Source organism: Corvus brachyrhynchos, unplaced genomic scaffold (assembly GCF_000691975.1).
Source record: "Corvus brachyrhynchos isolate BGI_N302 unplaced genomic scaffold, ASM69197v1 scaffold70, whole genome shotgun sequence".
In the NCBI taxonomy this organism is placed as follows: domain Eukaryota; kingdom Metazoa; phylum Chordata; class Aves; order Passeriformes; family Corvidae; genus Corvus; species Corvus brachyrhynchos.
Genome location: NW_008236217.1, coordinates 4,212,291 through 4,234,271, shown reverse-complemented (window position 1 = coordinate 4,234,271; position 21,981 = coordinate 4,212,291). Strand labels below are relative to the sequence as shown.

General features: G+C 35.9%; 1 protein-coding gene across 4 annotated transcripts in view; it reads right to left on the bottom strand.

Moving 5' to 3' along the window:
* The window catches only part of WDR27 (WD repeat domain 27), a 94,145-nt gene that overhangs the window by 44,871 nt on the left and 27,293 nt on the right, over positions 1–21,981 (bottom strand). For 3 of the 4 annotated variants that reach the window (XM_017745656.1, XM_017745648.1, XM_017745662.1), the window contains 2 exons: positions 18,269–18,366; positions 9,004–9,106 (listed from right to left, as the gene is read on the bottom strand). In XM_017745656.1, the coding sequence (XP_017601145.1) occupies positions 9,004–9,106; positions 18,269–18,366 (201 nt within the window). Of the gene's footprint in view, positions 1–9,003; positions 9,107–18,268; positions 18,367–21,981 lie in introns of those variants that run through there. The other variant, XM_017745668.1, reaches the window with a different exon arrangement.

Here is a 21,981-nt window from a genome sequence, read left to right as displayed (position 1 = left end):
CATAGCTATTGAAAAATATCTATCCCCTTTGGAACTGTGGGAATGACCAAAACAGTACAAATACGTTGTGGTTTTTAATATACTACAGAACTTTGTTAGAAATAAGAACTTAAACAGAATAGAACTCTACTGTAGATAATGAAATCAAAATGCATGCGTTTGATACACACAATAAGTCATCTGGACTCTGCTTAACTGACACATGAGGATCTAATAAAACAGGTTGCTTTCCTCTCACTTCTCCAAGCCTACTCTCCTTCCCTTTAATGGAAGGAGGAACAAAGAAGAGGCAAAGTCAATGACAGCAAGAATCAAAAGCACAAAATGTTCTGATTCACAAAGAAACATGCTCCATTTTTTAACCAAGAGAATATATCACAGAGAGACATGGTTAGTGAAGCTGAAATTTTTCCATCAGAATCTATGGCTTATAGCACTTTTCCAAAATTATCCAATAAAAATTAACTTTCCATTCCAGGTTCTCAGTTTAATTTGGGAAGGACTATGTTCATTTTTGGCTTAATCTTTATGTCCCCGTTCCACTCTGTAAAATAGATGTGATAATAGTTCTTTTTTTTTTTTTTTTTAACAAGAATCCAAGGTCTGTTAAACCCAGGTATTTTAGTAATTTATGCTCTTCACACAGTTTCTAAATCGACCATTTATCTCATACCTTTCTTTCAAAAAAATGCTGTGAAGCAGTCATGCAGCTTCATTATAATCTAGCAGGTGTGTATTTGGTGCTGTAGTCACACTTCTCAGCCTAAAAAGTATTCAAACCCTTACCTCCCACCTTTCAAGAAATGATTCTTAGACCTGAGCTAGAGATTGGGCTGGGATGCAGCACTTTACCAAATTGTCACACTATATAACAAGATTCAGTGGATCAGAGGAAGTAATGACAAGCAGCTACTGGTAGAAGCCCACCTGTAGCTAACCACTGAAGCACTGGAAGACATGGGAAAGCCCTTTCCTCTGACCTTTACTACAAAGAGTATGCTCATATTGAACAGCTGCTAGACAAAACACACAGAACGTTGCTGGGAACACAACCTGCCCATTGAACTCCACTCTAAAAAATCTATCCTAGTGGAACCACTGCTAAACATCTTTCTGAATCTGTATTTCTAGTCCCATAAATCTTAAATATTTAGGTGTTATGGTTCAACTTCAACAGAAAAATGGGTAGAGACTCCAGCTACATAGTTTATTACATTGTGGCAGCTTCACTTCCAATAACTGATTTAAGGAAAACTAATAGTAATTTTTTGAGTAATTTTGACATTTAACACAATAAAATCTGATTAAAAGAAAAACATCATCATATAAAAGTGTATAAAACCAGCTTCTGTTTCAGTAGCTCTAGCCACAGATATATAAACTAGCCAGTGAAAGTCTAAATTCTGAGAATAAAAGTTAAATATTGAAAGTACATTTATTTTTAACTTCAAAAGTTTCAAAACAAAACATAAACCCCAAAGAGAATTGTATTTTAACAGAACTAACACTCATAAGAGGAATAACTCCAGTATAAACATTCTTCCACTATAGTCAGCCATCATTTTAGTTTTGCTGTATTTTCTGATGTCATCCAAATGGTTTTTCTATTCTATACTTACTAGATCATTTTAGAAAAAAAATAAAAGAACAGTAACTGAATTGTAAATGATACCATAACACTAGCCACAGAAGAATTAAAAAAAAGCTTGAAACTTTGAAATCAATGACAGAGGAAGAACAGATTTTCAGCAAAACAAATGTAATGAAAAAGAAAACAAAACAGTCTAGGAAGCACTCAGCAATGCCCAAAATGCATATGTGCATATAATGTCTTAGACTTTAGCCAAAGTCAATCCCCTTTTTTATATTAAGACTAATTTTGTCTAATAAAAATACTGATCCAGTAGATATTGGTATTTCCTTTCCATTTCTTGCTGAGGGTCAGCCAAAAGTAAAAATAATTTACCTGTACCAATAGCTTCCAAAGAAGTTTCCTGGACCCATAACCACATACTTACTAGTATTTCCTTTCACTTGATATTTGAAGAAAATTTGGAGGAGTCAGGTTTCAGTAAACCAGAGTGTGACAGTGTAGCACCTTACAAGTATACATAAGCTTCTGCTTTCTTCTCTAGATTTGTACCAAGAGACAGGGAATAAGGGTGAAGGCCCTTCCTTGAGTGGAGGAATTTGTATCCAAATGGAAAATTATTTAATTCAATTGGTAGACAGAGTGTGCTAGATAAATTGACACTTTTATCTGCAGTTTCACTGTAAATTCTTTCCTCTGTTTTCTCACACTCTAACTTCAAAGGAAACTTGTTCTCATCTGTTCCCATTGCCCCCTAGTCTAACCCATGGCCATATAGATTTGTGTCAAACTCCTTACACTCCTCTTGGGATAGGAAAGAGGGGGAAGCAGATCATAAACACTTGAAGAGTAGCAGACGGATTCTCCTTGTTATCAGCTTTTGCACAGAGATCAGAACAGCAACACCAGTTTCAAGGAAACTGATTTTGTTGCTGCTGTGGCTTTAAGCTGAAGTGCGCATTTTACAAACAGATCACAGGAAAAGAACACAACTAACAAACAAACAAAAAGACATTGATATCTAAGATACCTAATTTGGTCTTACACAAATAGAGATGTTTTCTTCACATGTTTTGCATGGATTAGCCAATGTCATCACTTTTCTGTGACTATTTTTCCTAATAAGTCAAATGAGCTACAGAAGATAGAAATGTTAAAGCCCCCGATAGAAAAATAAATAAAAAATCTAACATGTTTTTATAAACGATATCTCCAGTTATTAATAACGCATCAGTGCCATCAAACTTGATGCATAATCCCACAGTACATGATATAAGTGTTTGACCTGCACTCCATCACTCCCTATTTATACTGGGACACATATCCCATAGAACCATGTATTCTTTCCTCAATCTCAAGCTGAAAAAGCTCCTGAACTACTTATGCTAAAGAAAAATAACAATTAACCTGAAGCAGACACCGAGCATGGAAAGTTCCAGCCCAAAATGTTCTCACTTACAAGCAACTGAAAACAGAATTATAGTGGAAAGTGTTAGACTACCTTAACTATAGGTATCAGTGCCAAATCCACACATAATAAAACAGATTTCACAAGTATCCTAAGCACTGATTAATGCTCTTCAGTCCCAAGATATCTTATACACTTACCACATGGTAGCATGGAAAGTCTAATCAAGCCTGGCACCAAAATGTTGAGTACAGTACACCCGCTGAGAGTCCCTTTCCCTTTTAATGACACTTATAGAGGCTGTCTTTCTGGTAGTCATGGGAAACTTCCCACTACTCTAAGATCCTAGTCTCCATATGATTTCCTTTGACATAACTAAAAAATGAGTGACAGTGAATGTTTATAATGTTCTTTAATATTAAAATATTTTATTATTAAATTAGTTATTAAATTAGTTATTATTAAACTAGTTATTATTATTAAAATAGTTAATATTATACAAATCAGCATTCTTTCAAGATGCAGGGGGTATTTTTCAAATGTATCAGTCTTCTGGCAGTTACAGCTAGCACATTTGAATTTTCCTCACTAAAAAAGATTACATAAACCGTATCTCAGATTTCCCTCTCTAAACCACGTTTCTATGAAGCTTCCAAATTGTAGTTTTTGCCAATTCACTTTCTATTTCATTACCTAATTTCAAGGCCTCATGTATGTGATTGTTTTCAGTTGTCTTCATATGAAATTTATGTAGCAGCACACAACTGAATTTAGGTTGCCTTTATAACACACATAGTGTTGTCAGAGTACAGAATTATTAGTTGAAGATTTTATTCTAAGAAAATTTTATTCTAAGAAAAATTTCTCTCACTATGAAGCAGCATGGTTGTATCACACCCACTTTGGCTCTTTGCTGACTGCTGCTAAGATTCTCCTCTGTATCAACTATACCAATAATTACATTTCCTTTTTGTGTGGTGGTGTTGACTGTTTGACTGAAGTACTGAAAGATGCAGATGCTGCAAAGGACCTTCAATCAGATTTTTGTACCAGATGTACCAATGATACCTAAAATTCAGCTACTGTCAAGAATTGAAACCAAGAGGTACACATATAGAAAACACAAGCCCTGTGGATATAAAACTATATATATCCACTTTTATCAGCTCACTGCTAAAAGTATGATTCCACTGTATGCATTCCAAAATGAACATTGGGTATTCATATCTACTTCGACTTCCTTTTTTGCCTACAGTTGAACACAGGGTATTTTTTATAAGATTAGCTTTCTTTAGCAAAAAGGCTAATTTCTCACGCTTCCACCCATCTCTCAAAAACATTACCAAAATTCAGTGTTAACACAGTAACAAATTACATACTCATAAAATTCAGTTTGATTTTAAAAAATGTGTTCTGTAGTAATTAAATAACAATACATCTATACCCAGCAGAAAATCCTCCACCTCTCTCACCTGCCAATCTGGTTTTGTGGTGGTCAGATCTGAAGTGTGGTGGCCTAGATAAGCAATAGCCTGAACTGACCAAAAAGCACACGAGAACAATTAATGTGCTCATACTCCTATAGCTCCATGGTTCATAAAATAATCTACCAAGGCCAAGATTTTCAGTCATCTTCAAAGATATACCCAAAGAGACAGTGAAGCAACAGCATACTCAAAGTCATGACTGTATGATTAAGAAGGCAACATTTATCTGTTCACTGCTAGGATAAGCAGCCTAACAGCCAACCACGCTACCAAGGAATCCAAGAAACTCAGGTTCAAGAGCAAAACCAAACTGTGTTTTTCTTTGGAAAGGGATACATTTTCTCCATCAATAGCTGGCACAGAGGCTGTCAGAGTCTGTCATTCATTCTCTGCTATGGATTTTTTTCTGCCAAGCAATGTCAGTTCTGCCTTTTCCACAGTAAACATTACTAAAGCTGTTTTCTCCAGATGTTTCCTGTTAAAGTCTATCTTAGTTAAACAGTATGGACTCATAAGATAAAACCTGAGCAATATATAATTGGAATACCAATCACACTGAAAACCAAAATACTTCAGATAGTTGCTACCACTACTTCATATAATACATTCTGTTCTGCAAGCCCTCTGGAATGAAGTGTAGACCAAGACAACAAACATTATACAACAGTATATATATATATATTATACATTTCTAAAAGTAATTTTCCAGTAAAGAAAATAGCCTTCTATTTTCTCCAAATAAAGTATTAAAGCATACTTTATCATATATCAAAGATACCTAATTTAAACCTCAGTGATGCCTCCAAGATACACTCCCAAGAGATATGAAACAAAGCATTCTAAACTATTAACTAGTCCTATCTCTTCCCTTTACACACACCTATATCTTAATATCTTCGCTAACTCCCTCATCTGTAGTCTTTTACCTACCATTATTAGTACCAAAAAAGTTCTAGTGAACTGGGGTCTTAAAGGGAGAACAATCTAACACATATTTATCATTCACATTTGGGGTTTCCTGGGGTGTTTCTTCTTTGATCTCTAGATCATTTTATGCAAGTTTTAAACCTAATCAGATGCAATTTTAAAGTTTATCACACCACAGACACACGAGGATGGAAGTATTTCATATAAATAAGATCGGAGCATCTGAGCACAACAATAACAAACTGAGATAGGCCTCATCTAAACTCTTCTTTTAAAGACAAGAGGAGAGAAGAAAGATACCATTGCTGATCGCCACTTTATAAATCAGAACTGAGCCATAGCAAGACTAATGTGACTAATAATATATTTATGGGGGTCGAGAAATATATCATAATCTTCTATGGTGATGATTACATTAGGAAGCAGTGCAGTGCAAGAGGAGCAGATGTACAGAACAAAAGAGTGCTGGCAGCCCAACCTCGAAATGTACTTTTCTGGTAGTAAAACATCAGAGTATATTGCTCAGCAGCACTGATATTTATTTGGAATATCAATCTCTTTATCTACTTAAAATTAAGGTGTCAACTATAAACAAATTCTACAGTTTGTATTATGCCTGATGCAGAATCTTGCATTTGAAAGTAACTGAGTATGCAAACAGTATCAGGTCTGGGTTTGCATCCAGCCACCCCTCACAGATTCGCAGAACTCTTTGGACATGTCCCCTGACCAGCATCACTTTCCAGCATCACTTGCAAAATGAGAATTTACTCTGAAACCAATTTTGCATGAAGGTTAATATTCAGGGATTCACAACTGGTTATTAGACTGATGTTACCTATAAGCATCAAATTGCTTTATCTTGTCTCCTTCTACTCCTTTCGATGATGCTGCCCTCTGGACTACTCTCTCAAGATTTGGTGCCTTCACAGTTGGAAGGCATAAATTTAATCTTGGATTTAGAATGTGTTTCAAAGTCACTGTTGTGAGCAAAATCCTAGATTTCATTGAAAAGTGTAAATAAAAGGGAAGAGAACGTCATACACTACCCATGTATTTTTGTTATTCATGTAGCAACCTGCTATGCTGAAAAACTTCTGGGTTTGTGATATGGGTCAATCCATGTGAACTACGAACACAGGCTTTGAGATTTGGCATGGACAGAGAGTTTTATGTTAGAAAATCCAATTTCAGCACTAGGGTCAAAATGTGCCTCTTAGAGTCTACAGTTCAAAGAGAGCCAGCAAGAATGAATCTGAAAACAATTACAGAGACAATTATTTATTTCTGCATTCCCTACTTCATTTCTGGAAACTTGGAATTTATTGAGAGAGCCCTGAGGTCTCCAAAGACAAAAGTTAAGTGCCTAATTAGACATAAATTAAAACAGCTAAATAGAACTACATGTCACAGAAAGAAAATTAGCTCTTTTTTTTATAAAAACAGGTTTATACAAAACAGGTCATATACCCTCTAAGGAGAGAAAAAAGCAGACAGAATTTTCATCTCTTTTTTTACAATAACGTATTTTGGTTTGCCGTTTCTATGCCCTGTAGGAATGTGATTTTGCTGCTAATCAATGTAGACAACATATTCCTCTTTGTCAAATACTTCAGATATTGTGAAATACAAAAGGCAGTTTAAGGTCAACACCTCTCAAATATATTCCAATTATGCCTCTTTTGGCTTTAAAATCAATCACATTTGTTAATCACATAGTGCAAGAATTGCACTTGATAAAGTAAACTCCAAGATGACTGAAGATGCAGTTGCTTCTCAGTTGAAAGTTTCATAATTTATTCCCAGAATGCTCTTTTTGAAGATAATGCATTGTATCTACACTACTGATTTTATGCAGCTTATTCCAGTAGACATTCATTCATACAATCTTCAGAAATATGTGACTTCTTGGTACTATTAAAACTGTCCCAGGTGGACATTAAGCCATCTGTCAGGATGTTATTAGTTGAAAAATATGAATGGACTATTCAGTACAACGTTCAATTTTCTATTTAAAAAGGAAGCACAAAAGTATATCCAGTCTCAACATTTCAAAGGGAAGGTTCCTAAAAAATGCTCCAAAACTGCACTTTGTCCTAACAGTACAGTATAAGCAAGAGTCCAAAATTTGACTCAGTTTTCCTGAGGGGACAAGAAGAACAATGAAAGTTCTCTACAGACATAGGACACAAATTATGCAAAATTCCAACCTAAGAGCCACACTAAAAAGTATTGACTGGCGCTGTGCCCACCAGGGACCACAAGCCAACTGGAGCAGGATGCATGCCAGCTATTCAGCTTCCTCTGATGACCCACCATGTGCCAAGAATTTGGAGTAAGGACAAAATCATGCTGTCTTTCTTTTCTTGTATCAGCATTAATTACAAACAAATACTTTAATGCAAAAGAGAAGACAAACGGTCTTGTGATTGCACCTCTTTTTATACAACTCAAGAGCAACTTTAATTAGTAACCTCAAATAAATATATTAGTATATCATATAAATCATGACCTGAGATGAATATTAGATGCATTTTTTCACAGATAAACCAAAAAGCCCTTCTTGTGTATTGCAATCTACATTTTGAAATGCTATTTACCAGAAACTTGAAAAATATGTTTAACATGAAAATGTCAAGAACACAATACCTATTGCCAAACCTCCAGCAATCTGCCAATAAAATCTCTAACCTTCACATGTTTTGAGCCAGTATTTCAAAACTAGCCACAAGAGTAAATTCCTCTTGTTCTGAATTTGAAGCTGACCAGAAACTCTGTGTCATGTTCTGATGATTAACCTAGAAATACCTAAAATAAATTTAAACAGCTTTCCTACCCAGCTGTTTTGAAAGGATGTGTTTGCAATAAACCCAAACCCAGTCCAGTTTCAAAGGCCTATAGTACAAGTCAGCAATCATCCATCTCTTCACAAACAGCAAGAAAAACATCTGCCAACAATGCAGGCATTACTGAATTAAATTTAGGTGGAAACTCAAAAAGGTAGCAATATACGTGTACTCAGGATTAATTTCTAAATAATTTAAATATGGTTGACATTGATACAGAAGAGAACCTGTCTGGGGAGAAAACACACACACAAAGGGTGTGGAAAGTTCTAATTCCAGCTGAACGACTGGAATCATTTTATTCAGCTGATTGGTTCATAAGAGAGCCATAATGAAAGGTTCATCACCCTGTATTTGGGAGCTTAAGTAAATTAATGTGTATTTGCTACAGAGTTCCTCATGGTCAGATATGTACATAACACATAAAGCTGTGCTACAAGGAACACCATTCTCCTCATCTTTGATGGCACATGACAATTCAGAGTCAAATATTATAGAAACCCATAGAAACAAGCTTTTAACAATTACTTTGAGCACTAAAATTTAGCCGCTCTGGGATTTTTCAGACAGAATAATCATGAATCATATGTAACTGCTACATGTGAATGAACTATATGAAAGTATTATAGACCCAAATAATGCATATTAAGATGAATCCTAGAAACATGCTTGCAAAGACTCTTTTTTGTACAATATGAGTAGTTCCTATAGTTTAGGAAGAAAATAAGCAAAAACATTACTTACATATTTGTCATCTGATCCACTGGCTATGAAGCGTCCACAGGGAGACACTGCAATTCCACATGGATGGCAGCGGCTACTGTGCCCTTCAAAACGACGCTCACACCTACACAGAGGAATTTCAATGCTATTAATACCAACTATTTTTTTTTATCTGTTTCTCTTAGTCTGCAAATTCACTAAGGCAAATCCACAAATTAAGTTTTAAATATCTCTGCAGTAGGATTTTGTCAAAACTGAAAATTTTGAAAATTAATGACTAAAAATAAAATGAACAGAAAAAACTGCCCCAGGACAGTGACCAAACCCATGTTTTCCCTTGTTTAGTTTACAGGGATAGAAACATCATTAATAATTAGGAATGAGGAGCTGTGATGCCTGGCATCAAAGGGGAAGGTGGTGTGAAAGTCTGCTTCATGAAGATTTATAAATCTTCCTCAAGTTATTTATATCAAATCAAGATGCAGTATGTGGAATCATAACATTAATAATTATTGCTTGCTTTTCTCACACCCAAATCTGAATACTTAAACCCTGTTGCCTATTTACATTTCTACTCCATACACTAATTTATTGTATATGGTAAACCAAGAAAGACAATATCCAAACAACATTCCAAAGTGAGAAATCTCTCTCTCTGTCCTATAACTGTTGATAATTTCTTACCTATCTGTGTTAATACAGTCTAAAGGAAGGAATGGATTTAAAATTAATGCAAGGAATTAATTTCGTACTTTTCATGTTAATATTGCAAGAAGCATTGTAGAGTAAGTTTTAAATAGCTGAGCACACTTGGGCCATTTAAAAATAATAATGTTTTTAATGAGATGGAGATTAATATCCACCTAAAAAGCACCACATGGTTGTAAAGAACCATGATATGTTTGCAGTCACCACAAAACTAATGTTAAAAAAATATAATTTAGAGTTTCCTCAGTATTAAAAGACATTTTAATGCAAGTTTCAACACCATTCAGAGCTGTCATTTACATACGTATGCCTCATTTCAAAAGTTTATATTTATAACTTTGAGGTATTATTGTAAAACAGACTTATAATAACCTATATTCTTCTTTTGCCTTTATTATGAATGCTGTCAACCTACCCTTCTTACAAAACAAATTCACATACTTCACCATAACGCAGATGTCATATACTCTTTTTCTTTTTCTCTTTTTTTTTTTTTTAATGTATGCTAGGCCCAGGAACAAATTTGAAATAGTAAAATCTCCTGCCAGCTCCTGTGATATACACTTTTTCCTGGCCAGTGAAATCACAGGAGCTATTTAAATGCAATCGACTGAACCCATGTGCAAAAAGCTTTAAATTTTTATACCATGTTGTTCTGTTGCAGATACGCACGTATGTGTATGAATGCACTAAATGCCAAGCTGGTTTCATTCACCCAGGTGAAACAGACATACTTAAACAAAAACATGGCTTCATGACTGATCTAATTGCTATCACTTATTAAAGCATAAAAGAGACACTTTTGAATGCATGAAAATACATCATTTTATAGAGCCTAACTCTGAACTTTACTGTATTCTGTATAACAAAACTACTGATATTAACAGACATTTTGGGGATACGGTAACCAGACACTTCACCTCAGATGAGTTCTATCCTAAAACTGCTAAAATAACCCAATTTAAGAGAACACTACAGTTCAAGAGAAGCAACATATGAAGAGAGCCAATTATTGTGACTAAGATGTAAAAATATTTTTCAACTTCAGTTTTTTTGCATGAATCTTCAGAGACTTTTAGTAACCAATAGCCACATTTGGCCTATTGAATAACCTGCCTCTGTTAGAGATTCCTATTGACAGCAAAGGAGAATACCTCAGTCTCCACAGTATTTTCCTCCTCAGTTAGGCTTCCACCAAACATTACTCATTGTGTAGAGTAAACTTCTCCCACAATTTAGCATCAAGTCCCAGTTGCACTCTTTGCAAATTTCAGGGAGATTTTTTTCCCTTCTGAGTGCCTTTTGATAGAGAATTTGAGGAAAAAATTTCTTTTTAATCTTATACTTGTAAGATACAACAGCATCACATGAAAGAAATTTCGTCATGAGAAAAATAAATAAAATTCATATCCACTGTCCCTCCTGAAGGTATCTTCAGGTTCACCATTCTTCCTTAAGCAGAGCACTGGTCATCAGGACTACTTCTAAGTGTTTAAGATCTCATTGTCAGAGCCTGTAAAACATAATTTCCTCAATGGGGTCTTCTTCACAGATGAGTCTCTTAATAAAATAATGCAAAAAACTTCCTTTCCAAAGAATTTGACTCCTCTGTATTTGTGACCAATAACTCGAATACTTCACATATAAATAGATACATAAGAACTAAAAGGGTCCCAAGGCTTCGACTGATCTTTTCTCTGCTACACCACAGCAATATAAAGCAATGTCCCAGTCATAGGACAGTGTCCTTTTCCTTGTGCTAGTACAGCCACAGTAATAACCAGCATCCTGGATACTATTTTCTTAATTGTTTTCTTGTTCAACTTTTCCATTATATCAGGATATATGTTCCATTACAAGTTTAACTACTTCCCCAACCCCTCAAAATCCTGCTTGAAAAACACGTTTTAAAAAAACCAAACTGATTCCAATTAAACTTTCCACAGAATTAAGTAGAAATTTTGTTATGCAGTCTATTAACTCCAGATACCCACAGGTATCACAGCAATGGAAAAAAAAGTGGGCAAAAAATCCAATAATTAATAGTACATACTATGTGTATGATTTTAGCTTATTTTAGGGATTGTCTTCTTTCAGGCTTTGGTTTTTTTTATTCTATTTTTTTTAAGTAGCAACAGGTGGTGATCCAAATTATTTTGGATATTGCAGGCTTTACGTGGCCAGCTGGCATGCTCTCCAGCCTCCTAAAAATGCTTTTCTGGTCAGAGCTTTTCGGGGGTTACCATGACAAACATCTGGTAATTGCATGGGACAGAAAACAGCTTATGTTCTCTATTGTACATCTTTTAGTCTACATTCCAAAATATGTATCTTTTTATGTTGGAAAAAAACTTGAAGAATATTAGAAAAAAGTGTACCATGTTTTCTGTCTTTGGAAGAGAAAGATACTGGAATGTGTGTCTTTATAAATAAGACAATATTCTCACGAAGGAGTCTATTTCATTATACTTGATGCATTAAAAAAAATTAACTGCAAACAAAAATTTTCTTTTCTTTTTTTTTTTAAACCACTTTCATTTGTATTGTTTTACTTTGTGCCAGTGCTCTGATATTTGTTCAGAGACTCTTCAGTACCAGCAGATCTATTGAGGCTCTGCAAAATGCAAGTATAACTTGACAGTAGTAGTAGCTACCTTAGATGTACTGTACACATGGGTCTCATTTCATTGAAACACCAAACCCTTCACACAGGAGGTCAGCATGTTTTCACCACAGCATTCAGCAGGGACCACATCCCTGTGTTCCTCATCCTCTATACTTTCATGCATCTCCAGTCCCAAACTTGGAGGAACTCCAGCCAGTCTTTTATCTCTCAGAATCTGAATAACTAGACTCAAAAGCTCCAAGGAGGAAAAAAAAAAAAAAAGACAAATCATGGGATCCTCATGTTCTGAAGAAACCAAGAAGCAATCAAATTCTGAGTATGTGTATATTTGTATCTTGCTTAGGATGATGTCAAGCAGCTAGCTCACAGTGGAGATGCAAACTGAAAAGCATCTCAAAATTCAAACTGCATGTCTGACCCTAAGGTCTCAAAGTGCAATTGTCAGAAAATGAATGAGATGAGTTCCCTGTGGCTGCCGGAATTCTGCTAAAATATGTTGCCAGAGGAGTTTATGATCTAGCTGCACAGCATCATAGCACTAGTTGGAGACTTTGCCTTAATGTCTAATACTATCTTCATATAATTGGAAAATTCTTTCAGAGACTGAAAGAAGGTGAAACTGATTTTCTCTGGGATCATACATCAAAGCATTATCATGCAGCTGAGTATTTTGCTGAAGCAGTTCATTATGTGCAAGTAGCTCAGTATTCCTCAAGTCTTCACTGTGGTCTGAAAAGCGCCCAGCGCATTTTTTGTTTTTTCAGAAGGAGATGAAAAATGGCTATTTCAGCAGCAAACAGCATAGTTCAACAGCTGAACTTCCATTTCTCAACTGATCAGAGTGTGAGTCAGAGGCAGGCAGCTCCTGCCACCATAGGTGTTAGTGTGTTTGGTGTTGGGAGGTCTTCCTAACACCTTGTCCCTGCTATTCTTATTACCTGCAACAGTAATCTAGCACCTACCACGTCTACCTCTTCACACTACCACAGTAGCATCCCTGACTTCCAAATTGGGCTGTACTAACTCTTCCCCACTCTCCTCATCTCTGGGTAGATAATAAGCACAGCACATCTGACAGCATAGCACAACTCTCCCTCTCCTGCCTTCTAAATTAATTTTCAATTTCAGCTGTTACTGTACATCTTGCTCTCTTAGTCAATATTACATCAGCTCCCCCAGCTTCCCATACCCTTCCCATTTCTGTGGCAAGTTAAGAACAAATGCTATTTTCATAGAATCACAAAGTGACATGGTAGTTGAGATTGTTAGGCAGCTCTGGAGGCCATCTTATCCAAACTCACTGCTTACATAGAGCCAGTGTGGCTTCACCAATGCTAAACAGAGGGGAGGTATCACCTCCCACAACCTGCTGGCAACTCTCTTCCTGATACAGCCCAGGACATCATAAGCCTTCTTTGCCTCAAGGGCACATTTCTGGCTCATGTTCTTCTTGGTGTCCTTTTCTGCAAAGATATTTTCCATCTAGTTGCCCCCCTCAGCATATATTGGTGCCTGGGGGTTGCATTTGGTGCATTTGGTGCCAGCACTCCCCCTTACTGAAGGCTTCTGTTGGTTCATTTCTACAGACTTCTACAGCCTGGAGCAAGGAGCAGAGCAGGGTCAGGGCAATTAAGGCCCAGTGGCACAGAGAGCATCCTCACAGCACAGCTCGTAAATTGAGTAAAGGTACACCTGAAAATCTGAGGTCAAGCCAGGCCACAATTACTGACACAAAGAAGAATGAAACTTTATTGTATTATGGGTTTAGCCATAATTTACTGATGAGAAAGGAAGGTCCACATCAGTGCCTAAAAGCGATACAAGAGGTCTGAAATCTGCCTTGGAGAAGAAAAGTTACACTACTTCACATTCTAAAACCTCTCTTTAGGAAACGGACTTCCTGGAACTAACCATCCTAGGGAAGCTGCAGAAAACAGGACATACAATATTTCTCATTATCAGCCAGTCATGAAGATATCTGTATTCATGTAACTTTGCTAGTGAATGTGAGCTGGTGCTACTAAGTGTTTATTCAATATTCTAAATGCATTAAACAAAGTGAAGAGGGCAACACTATGAATTCATAGTGTTCCTCCTAACAGAATGAATGAAAAGAAATCTTTCCTCTGGACATTTAAAGCACAGAATTATCTAATCTACAAGTGGGAGGAAGTGAGAAATTGAAAGGATCTAGACTGGTAAAGCAGAATTTAAAACTGTCATATGAAGTTTAAGTGATAAATGAACGTATTAAAGCAGCTGGTATTTAGTCTAGTCTGATACTTTGTATTGTTATGTGTTTACTGTGTAAGGGAATGGAATGTCCATTAATTCCTAAGTTTCTACATTCTTTCTATGCATTGGTTTTACAGCACTGGGATGCCAAAGTACATCTCACTGCTCATGAGCATAGCCACTAAACACAGGCAGGACTGGCAGACAAGGAGGCTTAGTGTACTGGAATTTTCTGATATATCTGGCCTTTGTAATCTAAAGCAACTTGTGGTATTCCAATTCAGACTTTTCTGAGATATTAAATTTAAATGGTGGAGAGAACAGGTACAGGTGAGTATGAATAAATGCTAGATTCCTAACTTCAGAAAGAGTAGCAATGTCTCCAAAATGCATTCAATACACACAGCAGTATGAGAAAGAATGGTAAAGTTTCTTATGTCTTACAGACAAATGAGAGTCTACAAGGTTTCATCACAAAGAACATTTAAACTCCTTCAAAAATGTAAGAATGCATTAACTTTTTCTACCTCCTGATCATTAAATGTTTTTCTGAGTCTTTTTTGGGTATCCTGAAGCTGGTGACAATAATGTTCTTCTCATTCAGATTTCCACAGCCTAACCCCTGTGTTCACTGCTTTCACCTTGGACACAAGAGAAAGCAATTTTACTTGTTCTCCAAGTAGTCATTCTTTTAGACAATGTAGACTTAAATTGTTCTTCAAAATGTCTTGGAAGCTGGTCAAAAGTCATTATCTTACTCTAAAGCATGTATTCATAAGGTCTCATAGTTCGTTATCCTAATCTGGAAGAAGAGTAAGCATAGTTTTCTTCTTTCAAGAAAAACTATTTTCCTTGCTTCTTTATTCCTAAGTCTGTTTTGTAGATAGTCTAGAGCTTTTCTTAGCTTTAGTTATAAATGAAGAGAATGCAGGAGAAGTATAAAAATATTCAAAATCTTCAGATGAAACTTTACAAATCCATGCATTTCAAAGCAAATGAAGCAGGAGTCTGAGTAAATCCAAAAACCACTAGCAGTGTCCAAGATTCCCTCATTTATTGGCAAGATGACCTGGCTGTGTGAGGTTGGCTGACAACATCAGAAAGTTAAAGTGTCTTTTCTTGTACCACCTTCAGAGGAACCCATGAGACTTTCTGGCACTCTCTGAAGAAATCCTGGAATGCCTCCCGATCATCAATAGTCAAAGAGACAGACAAACTCACAGCTTTATCCAGAAAAGATGATGAAAATTGAAGTTGCAAAATACTTTCACTGAATTCAAGAACATAAGAAAAGTTAAATGAATTTTCACTGGGGAAAAAAAATGTAGTTTGATAACACATGTTGGATAGCAAAATTCTTATAGAACTCAGAGCAAAAATATCAATATATTCAAAACTTATAAAGCTGTAGGCCAGGTTAACCTGTTTGAAGATTTAATCTAAGCAGATCAAAAAAGAACCTGAGAAAAGAATCCTGCTATGATTCCTCAGTCAATTGTGAGAGAAGAAATGCATGTCATAAGAAAAGGAACCATCATCAAAGAAACTGAATAAAAAAACCCGTAAGAGTCCTAAGGAAATTGTGCAGAGTTATTCTGTAAATTATTTCCCATGCTTTCAACAGCAGCTTTGAAGAGCACTGTGCTGGAGGGATTTTTTTCCCCTTATTTAATCAAAATCTTGTACTTTAAGTATTTTTAAATAAAGTAACAATGGATAGATTCTCAAGGGCAACAACTAGATTAAAGAAAAGCAAAACAATTTTCGCTGTGGATGTCTAGGGAATATACTTAGAACAAAATCAACAAACAGTAAAGTGGAGATCTTGCAGTTAGTGTTACTATCCACAACACTGCAAAGAGTATAAATGAGAAGGCAGACTTACCTTTGCTATATTTCAAGAACACTGGACAAAGATTTCACTAAACAAACCCTATTCTGGCAAACCCAAAGCAGAAACAAAGAGAGATCAGTCCAGAGGGATTGGAAACAGTTGCTCATGCACCAACTTTGCAAATTAACAGCTTTAAGGGATTAAAAGTACTGGCCCACCATAATATTGTTTAGGAACTAATCTCTCCTGTAAGTACTCAACAGTGCAAGGAATGGACTGGATTTGATTGGACAAGACCTATGAACAAAAAAAATAAGCAAAAGTGTACAGTCTGTGTAACTATAGTAGACCTAACACTTCAGCAGAGACTTGTTCCAAGTTCAAGCAGAGCTTTCCAAACCTAGACATTTTAAATTTATTTATGTGAAAAACACCTGGTGAACACATAGGAAAAATTGAACAGTTTTACTCCTTTTGAGAACTCAAGAACAGATTTTAAAATATAGAAGACTTGGTCTCTGGACTGAGCAATGGCAGAAAATTTCATTTTAAAAAATTTGGTTTGTTTTTCTTTTTTCCTTGAAAATTGCTAGCAAGTGAACAACAATGATTTATTTTTTTCTATTTCTTTTCCACAAGAGTTAATACCATTGATCACTGTGTAATGTGTAACAAACACACACATATGCATAGTACCTCACAAGCACCCTTAAAATATCTGTCATTAAGGACCTGAATTACTTTTTTGAAGCTTGGCTAATAGAACTCAGTGGACACTAGAATACACTGACCTAGCCAAATTAAATATACAGCAAGAACATACATAAATTAGTCCCTTCTTCTGAAGACATATTTATTTAATTGATTGCCCAGATTTTACTCTTTAACTATTTTACCATTCATCGACTTTACCTATGTTAGTATTTAGAAACAAAGAGACAGATAAGTGATCTGTGAAAAGCTTTCTACTTTTTCATTACTCTTCAGCAACACAGTTTGAGCAGCTTATTAGAAAAACATAAGAAGGTAACATATTCCAACCCCAGCAGGCTCCAGTTTCATTACTTTCTGGCATTGAGTGAAGGTTATACAGCAATGATTTTGGGAAGAACATACATGCCCCCTATAGATTTAATGTATTCTTACCACAGAAAGATGGAAATAAATGAAAGGCTCATTAAGCACGTCCCAAATAGAAAATTCAGTACTAGAAAAATTATATTACATCTTTCCATAGATATGTTTACATACACAGAAAGCAAATAGGAAATTATTCTTGAAAGCTTAAACATCCTCCTGCCCAAACCGCTTTTATTTCAAACATAATTCTTTTGGCCTGCACAACAGAGCTTGCCCCAGGTATTAATTCTCCTGATCAACGTTCCCTCCTTGATATGCTATTCCTTTGCCCTGAGGTTTTCCAAAGTATAACACTGAAAGGTGTTTAGAAACAGTGTAGCATTTAATTCTGAGTTTATGGTAATGTATTATGCAAAGTTATAGCACTACATACATGGTTTATAAAAATGTTGTTGCAATTGGCTTATATTTCAAAAGATAGATCATAGATTTTACTTATTTTAGCAGTAATGGCATGCTGTTTAAGAAATACCACTAGCATTCTGTTCAGTACACTATTATATATGTACAATTAGATCTACAAAGGTGGGTGAACATGGGTGATAAATCTTAAATATTTAATGGCTTCCACATAACTAACTATAATTGAGGAATGAGCATTTTTTGGTCTATAAAAACTAGTAAACTTCAATTAGCCTGTAGTTCAGATTCCACATCTAAATTTCTACTGATATATGAGAGCAAGCATGACAATTCTGAATAAAGCATGTCTTTTTATTCCAAGGTACCTAATTCATTCATACCTCAGTGTTCTTAAATCCCACAGTTTGATGCCATCACCTGCAGCTGTGGTCATGAAAAGGTTGTAAGCTTCAGGTTGCTGAGTGCTGAAGGACGATCCCTGTAGAACAGTAAATCAGTTTCAAGTAACAATTCTCATGGCATTAATTATTTATAGAATCATAGAATATCTTGAGATGTAACATATCCATAGGGATCATTGAGTCCAACTCCCTGCTCCTTGCAGAATTATGCCATATGTTTAAGAGCATCATTCAGACACTCCTTGAGCTCTGACAAGCTTGGTGCTGGGACCACTTCCCTGGGGAATCTGGTCCAGTGACCAACCACCTTCTCAGGGGAGACTTTAGTCCATCTAAGAAATAAACAGTAACTATTTGCTAGGTTATGTGAAAAAAAGCTTGTCTGCCACACACAGAGGAGTGAAGAGGAAAGCTGGCATGCAGAAGAAGTCCCATAACCCATTCAGAGAAACTGAGCATGGCCTCGACTCCTCTCAGTGCTGTCCCAGGACAGCCATGAGCCCTTTGGTCCAAGGGTGACACACCAGCATGATCAGTGAGACAGGCTATCTGGGTCATCTCACAGACAGATGGGGAATACTAAATACCAGGGCATGGATCCATCATGTGAAGCAGAGGAGGATCTTTTTGTGATTGCACAAGACATTACGAGATGTTCAGGGAAGAAAATAAGGGCAGTGAAAGGGAGGGAGCAAAGACTAGTTCAATGATGAATTATAAGACATGTTTAGCCCGGGGCTAAGTGTACAATTTCCATTGACTCCAGTAGCAATTGCATTCATTCTTAACAAGACTAATTTTGGCTTCATACCTTTAAATAATTAAATCCAGTTTAAAACCTCTGATTTTTTAACGTCCACATTGGCCTTTTTGCTGGCTACAAATTTCTTTCTCCAGGAAACCAAACTGAAACAATTAAAACATTTTCTTTCCTTACCATTCACTTTCTTGATTTGGCTGAATACATCACAGAAACCTCAAGGTAATTTCCTGCAATCAGTATTTGATTGCCAGGAATCTTCTATTCATTATGAAAGCTTGCCCTAAGAGACGAATTAAAATGCACTGTGCAACAGATTTCCCAGCAAAGTCTACACATTCTCACATTAGCTGTGTATAACTATATAAAAAAAGAGTAATGCAAAAGACAAAGACAGTTGCAGTCCAAAGGGCAGTATTCATTAAAAGTTACAGAGCACCCTTTTTTGTGCCTTTGAAATGTTTGCTCACCATCCCTTGCTTCAGTCAGCACTGGTCACAGAGCCCAGAATAAAAGGTTATACACACACATACACATTTACCTTGTGCATTACTCTTTATTATGGAATACACAGCATACACTAACTAATAAACTAAGGAAGAAGTGCAATCTATTTGTTCCTTGTCTGCCCTGAAATTTTGTCAGCAATATACTTTATTAATACATATACTTGTATCTTCAAACTACATTTGCTACTGAATATTGATACAGAAGACAAGAAAATACATACTAGTTGGGGTAATGTGCAAGCTGAATTTTATTTATCACTTTGTGTTTTTATAGTCCAGCAATTTATGATAATCTATTATTTATGAGAATCTAATGCAAAAAGTAGCACAGTCCCACACACTCTTGAAACTATCCCTGCATTCTGATAGACAAATCCCTTCCCTCTGCCCCATGCACCCCTTCATCCACCACTGTAATCCCTTCTCAGCCTCTCTCTAGACCAACTACATTGCAACCTTCACATAAAATTTGGCCTCAGGGAAGTCATGGTTCTACAGAATCCCTCTTTCTTTCACTAATTCCATACGAGCACCATTTATGTCATCCAAACAGTGCAGCTGTCTTATGCTAAAGGCATTGATCAATAGACATATCAGAAAACACTCCATATCTCCAGGTGATCTTATACTTTCACCAACATTGAAACTATGCTTAGGAAAAAGTTAACTGACTGAAAGTTTGGAGTTAGCTACTACATTTTTCAGTCTTCACAGCAAGTAGACTTCCTAACTAATGAACCAATGAATTTTGAAACAAAAGGGTCTGAAAAGAAAACTGAAAACTTGCTCTTTCTGTGAAAATGAGTGTACTCCCTAACTGTGCTAGCAGAACATATACCATCCAAATATTTGTGGCTCATAATGACAGATTCCTGTTCAAAGAATATGTTTTGCAGCAGAAAAAACATATTATTAATACTAAAGCTCTCAATCTTTGTGGTCTGATCTCAAATTGCCATCTATTTCAGAATCTCAGATGTTCCTAAACTCTGTAACAGGAACATGATTTTGATATTTCAATCAATTCATTTTACTATGTCTCTTAAAAGTGCATATAAAAAGCAATGGACTGTTGTAATAAGCTTAATCAACACACCACAGGCTGAGATGAATTTCATGCACTGGCAATTGCAAACAATCTCTAGAACAGATCAAAAGAACAACTTAAAATCAAAGTCATTACATGGCAAATTATATATATTTGCTTACAGCTGCTTCTGTCTAAAACCAAAAATAAGAGAATGTCATGCTGATCATCTAGGTTTGTAGGATATCCTATGTATTTAATAATTTGCTAACAGGTTTCTCCCACACTTAATTGGAACATACTTTCCCTATTGTCCCACAAGACCTTCAAAAATTATTTTCTTTTTTATTCATTTAAAGAGTAAATTTTATGATTATGCCCACTTACTACTGTCCAGGTAGAATCACAAAACAGTCTTGGAACATGAGAACTGATTTGCATGAATCTAAAGTAGAAAATGCACTTCAAGAATATATACATACTGCAATCACAAATGAGTATTCAGGGCACACAATGCGACTAGGAATAGTCCAAAGGAAAGCCTTCCTAAATTTTGGGGTGTAGGCACTGGATCTTCAGCATCAACTGTTTCACTCCACAGATTTGCTTCCATTGAATCATGTCTCAGCACTAGCTAACCTCAGATTCCAAGGTGTTCTATACTTTAAACAGGACGTACTTTGCACACAGCATTCTGCAAATTTTTATAAGTCTATAAAATATTTTAGCATATCATCTTAAAGAAAAAGCAGTTGTATTTTCTCTAATAACTTTAAACTACCCAATGTAATAAAAATAGTCAATGTGTAATTTTCCTATTGACTTATCTAAAGTATTAATTTTATATAACTGAAAAAAGTAGAGAACCTTGATGTATCATTTTCCCCCAAAATGGTCAGTTTTCCTTGCTATACCACATACCTCCAGGTTTTTTTCCCAAGTGAATACTTGCCCACATCTTTAAAGTTTTTCTTGATTAAATAACCTGAAGGCACTAAGCTGACCCAGCAAAAAGAAAAGCCAGAACTTTAAGCCTATATGTGTTACAAACAGTACTGAAACAGTTAGCACAATTTTAAGTGTTTTACCAGATCACATCTATAAGGAAAACCCACAAAGAGATCTACAACAGTAATAATAAGGAACTGTTTTAAACCCACAGAAGCAAGGACTTTCCAACTGGGAATGAAGCACCACATTCAACCAGACCTAACACAGCAGGCATTCCAGAACATATGGTACCATAAAAACTACAAACACTCAAATCAGTCTTCAAGGGAAAAAAAAGAGCAAAAGATGAGGGGTCATCTATTCTATTGCAGTACTGAGAAATTTCTTTTTGGTTGCTGTTTCCAAAGTTTCAGAAAAAATCACACAGTGTCAGATTGAGCTTCAG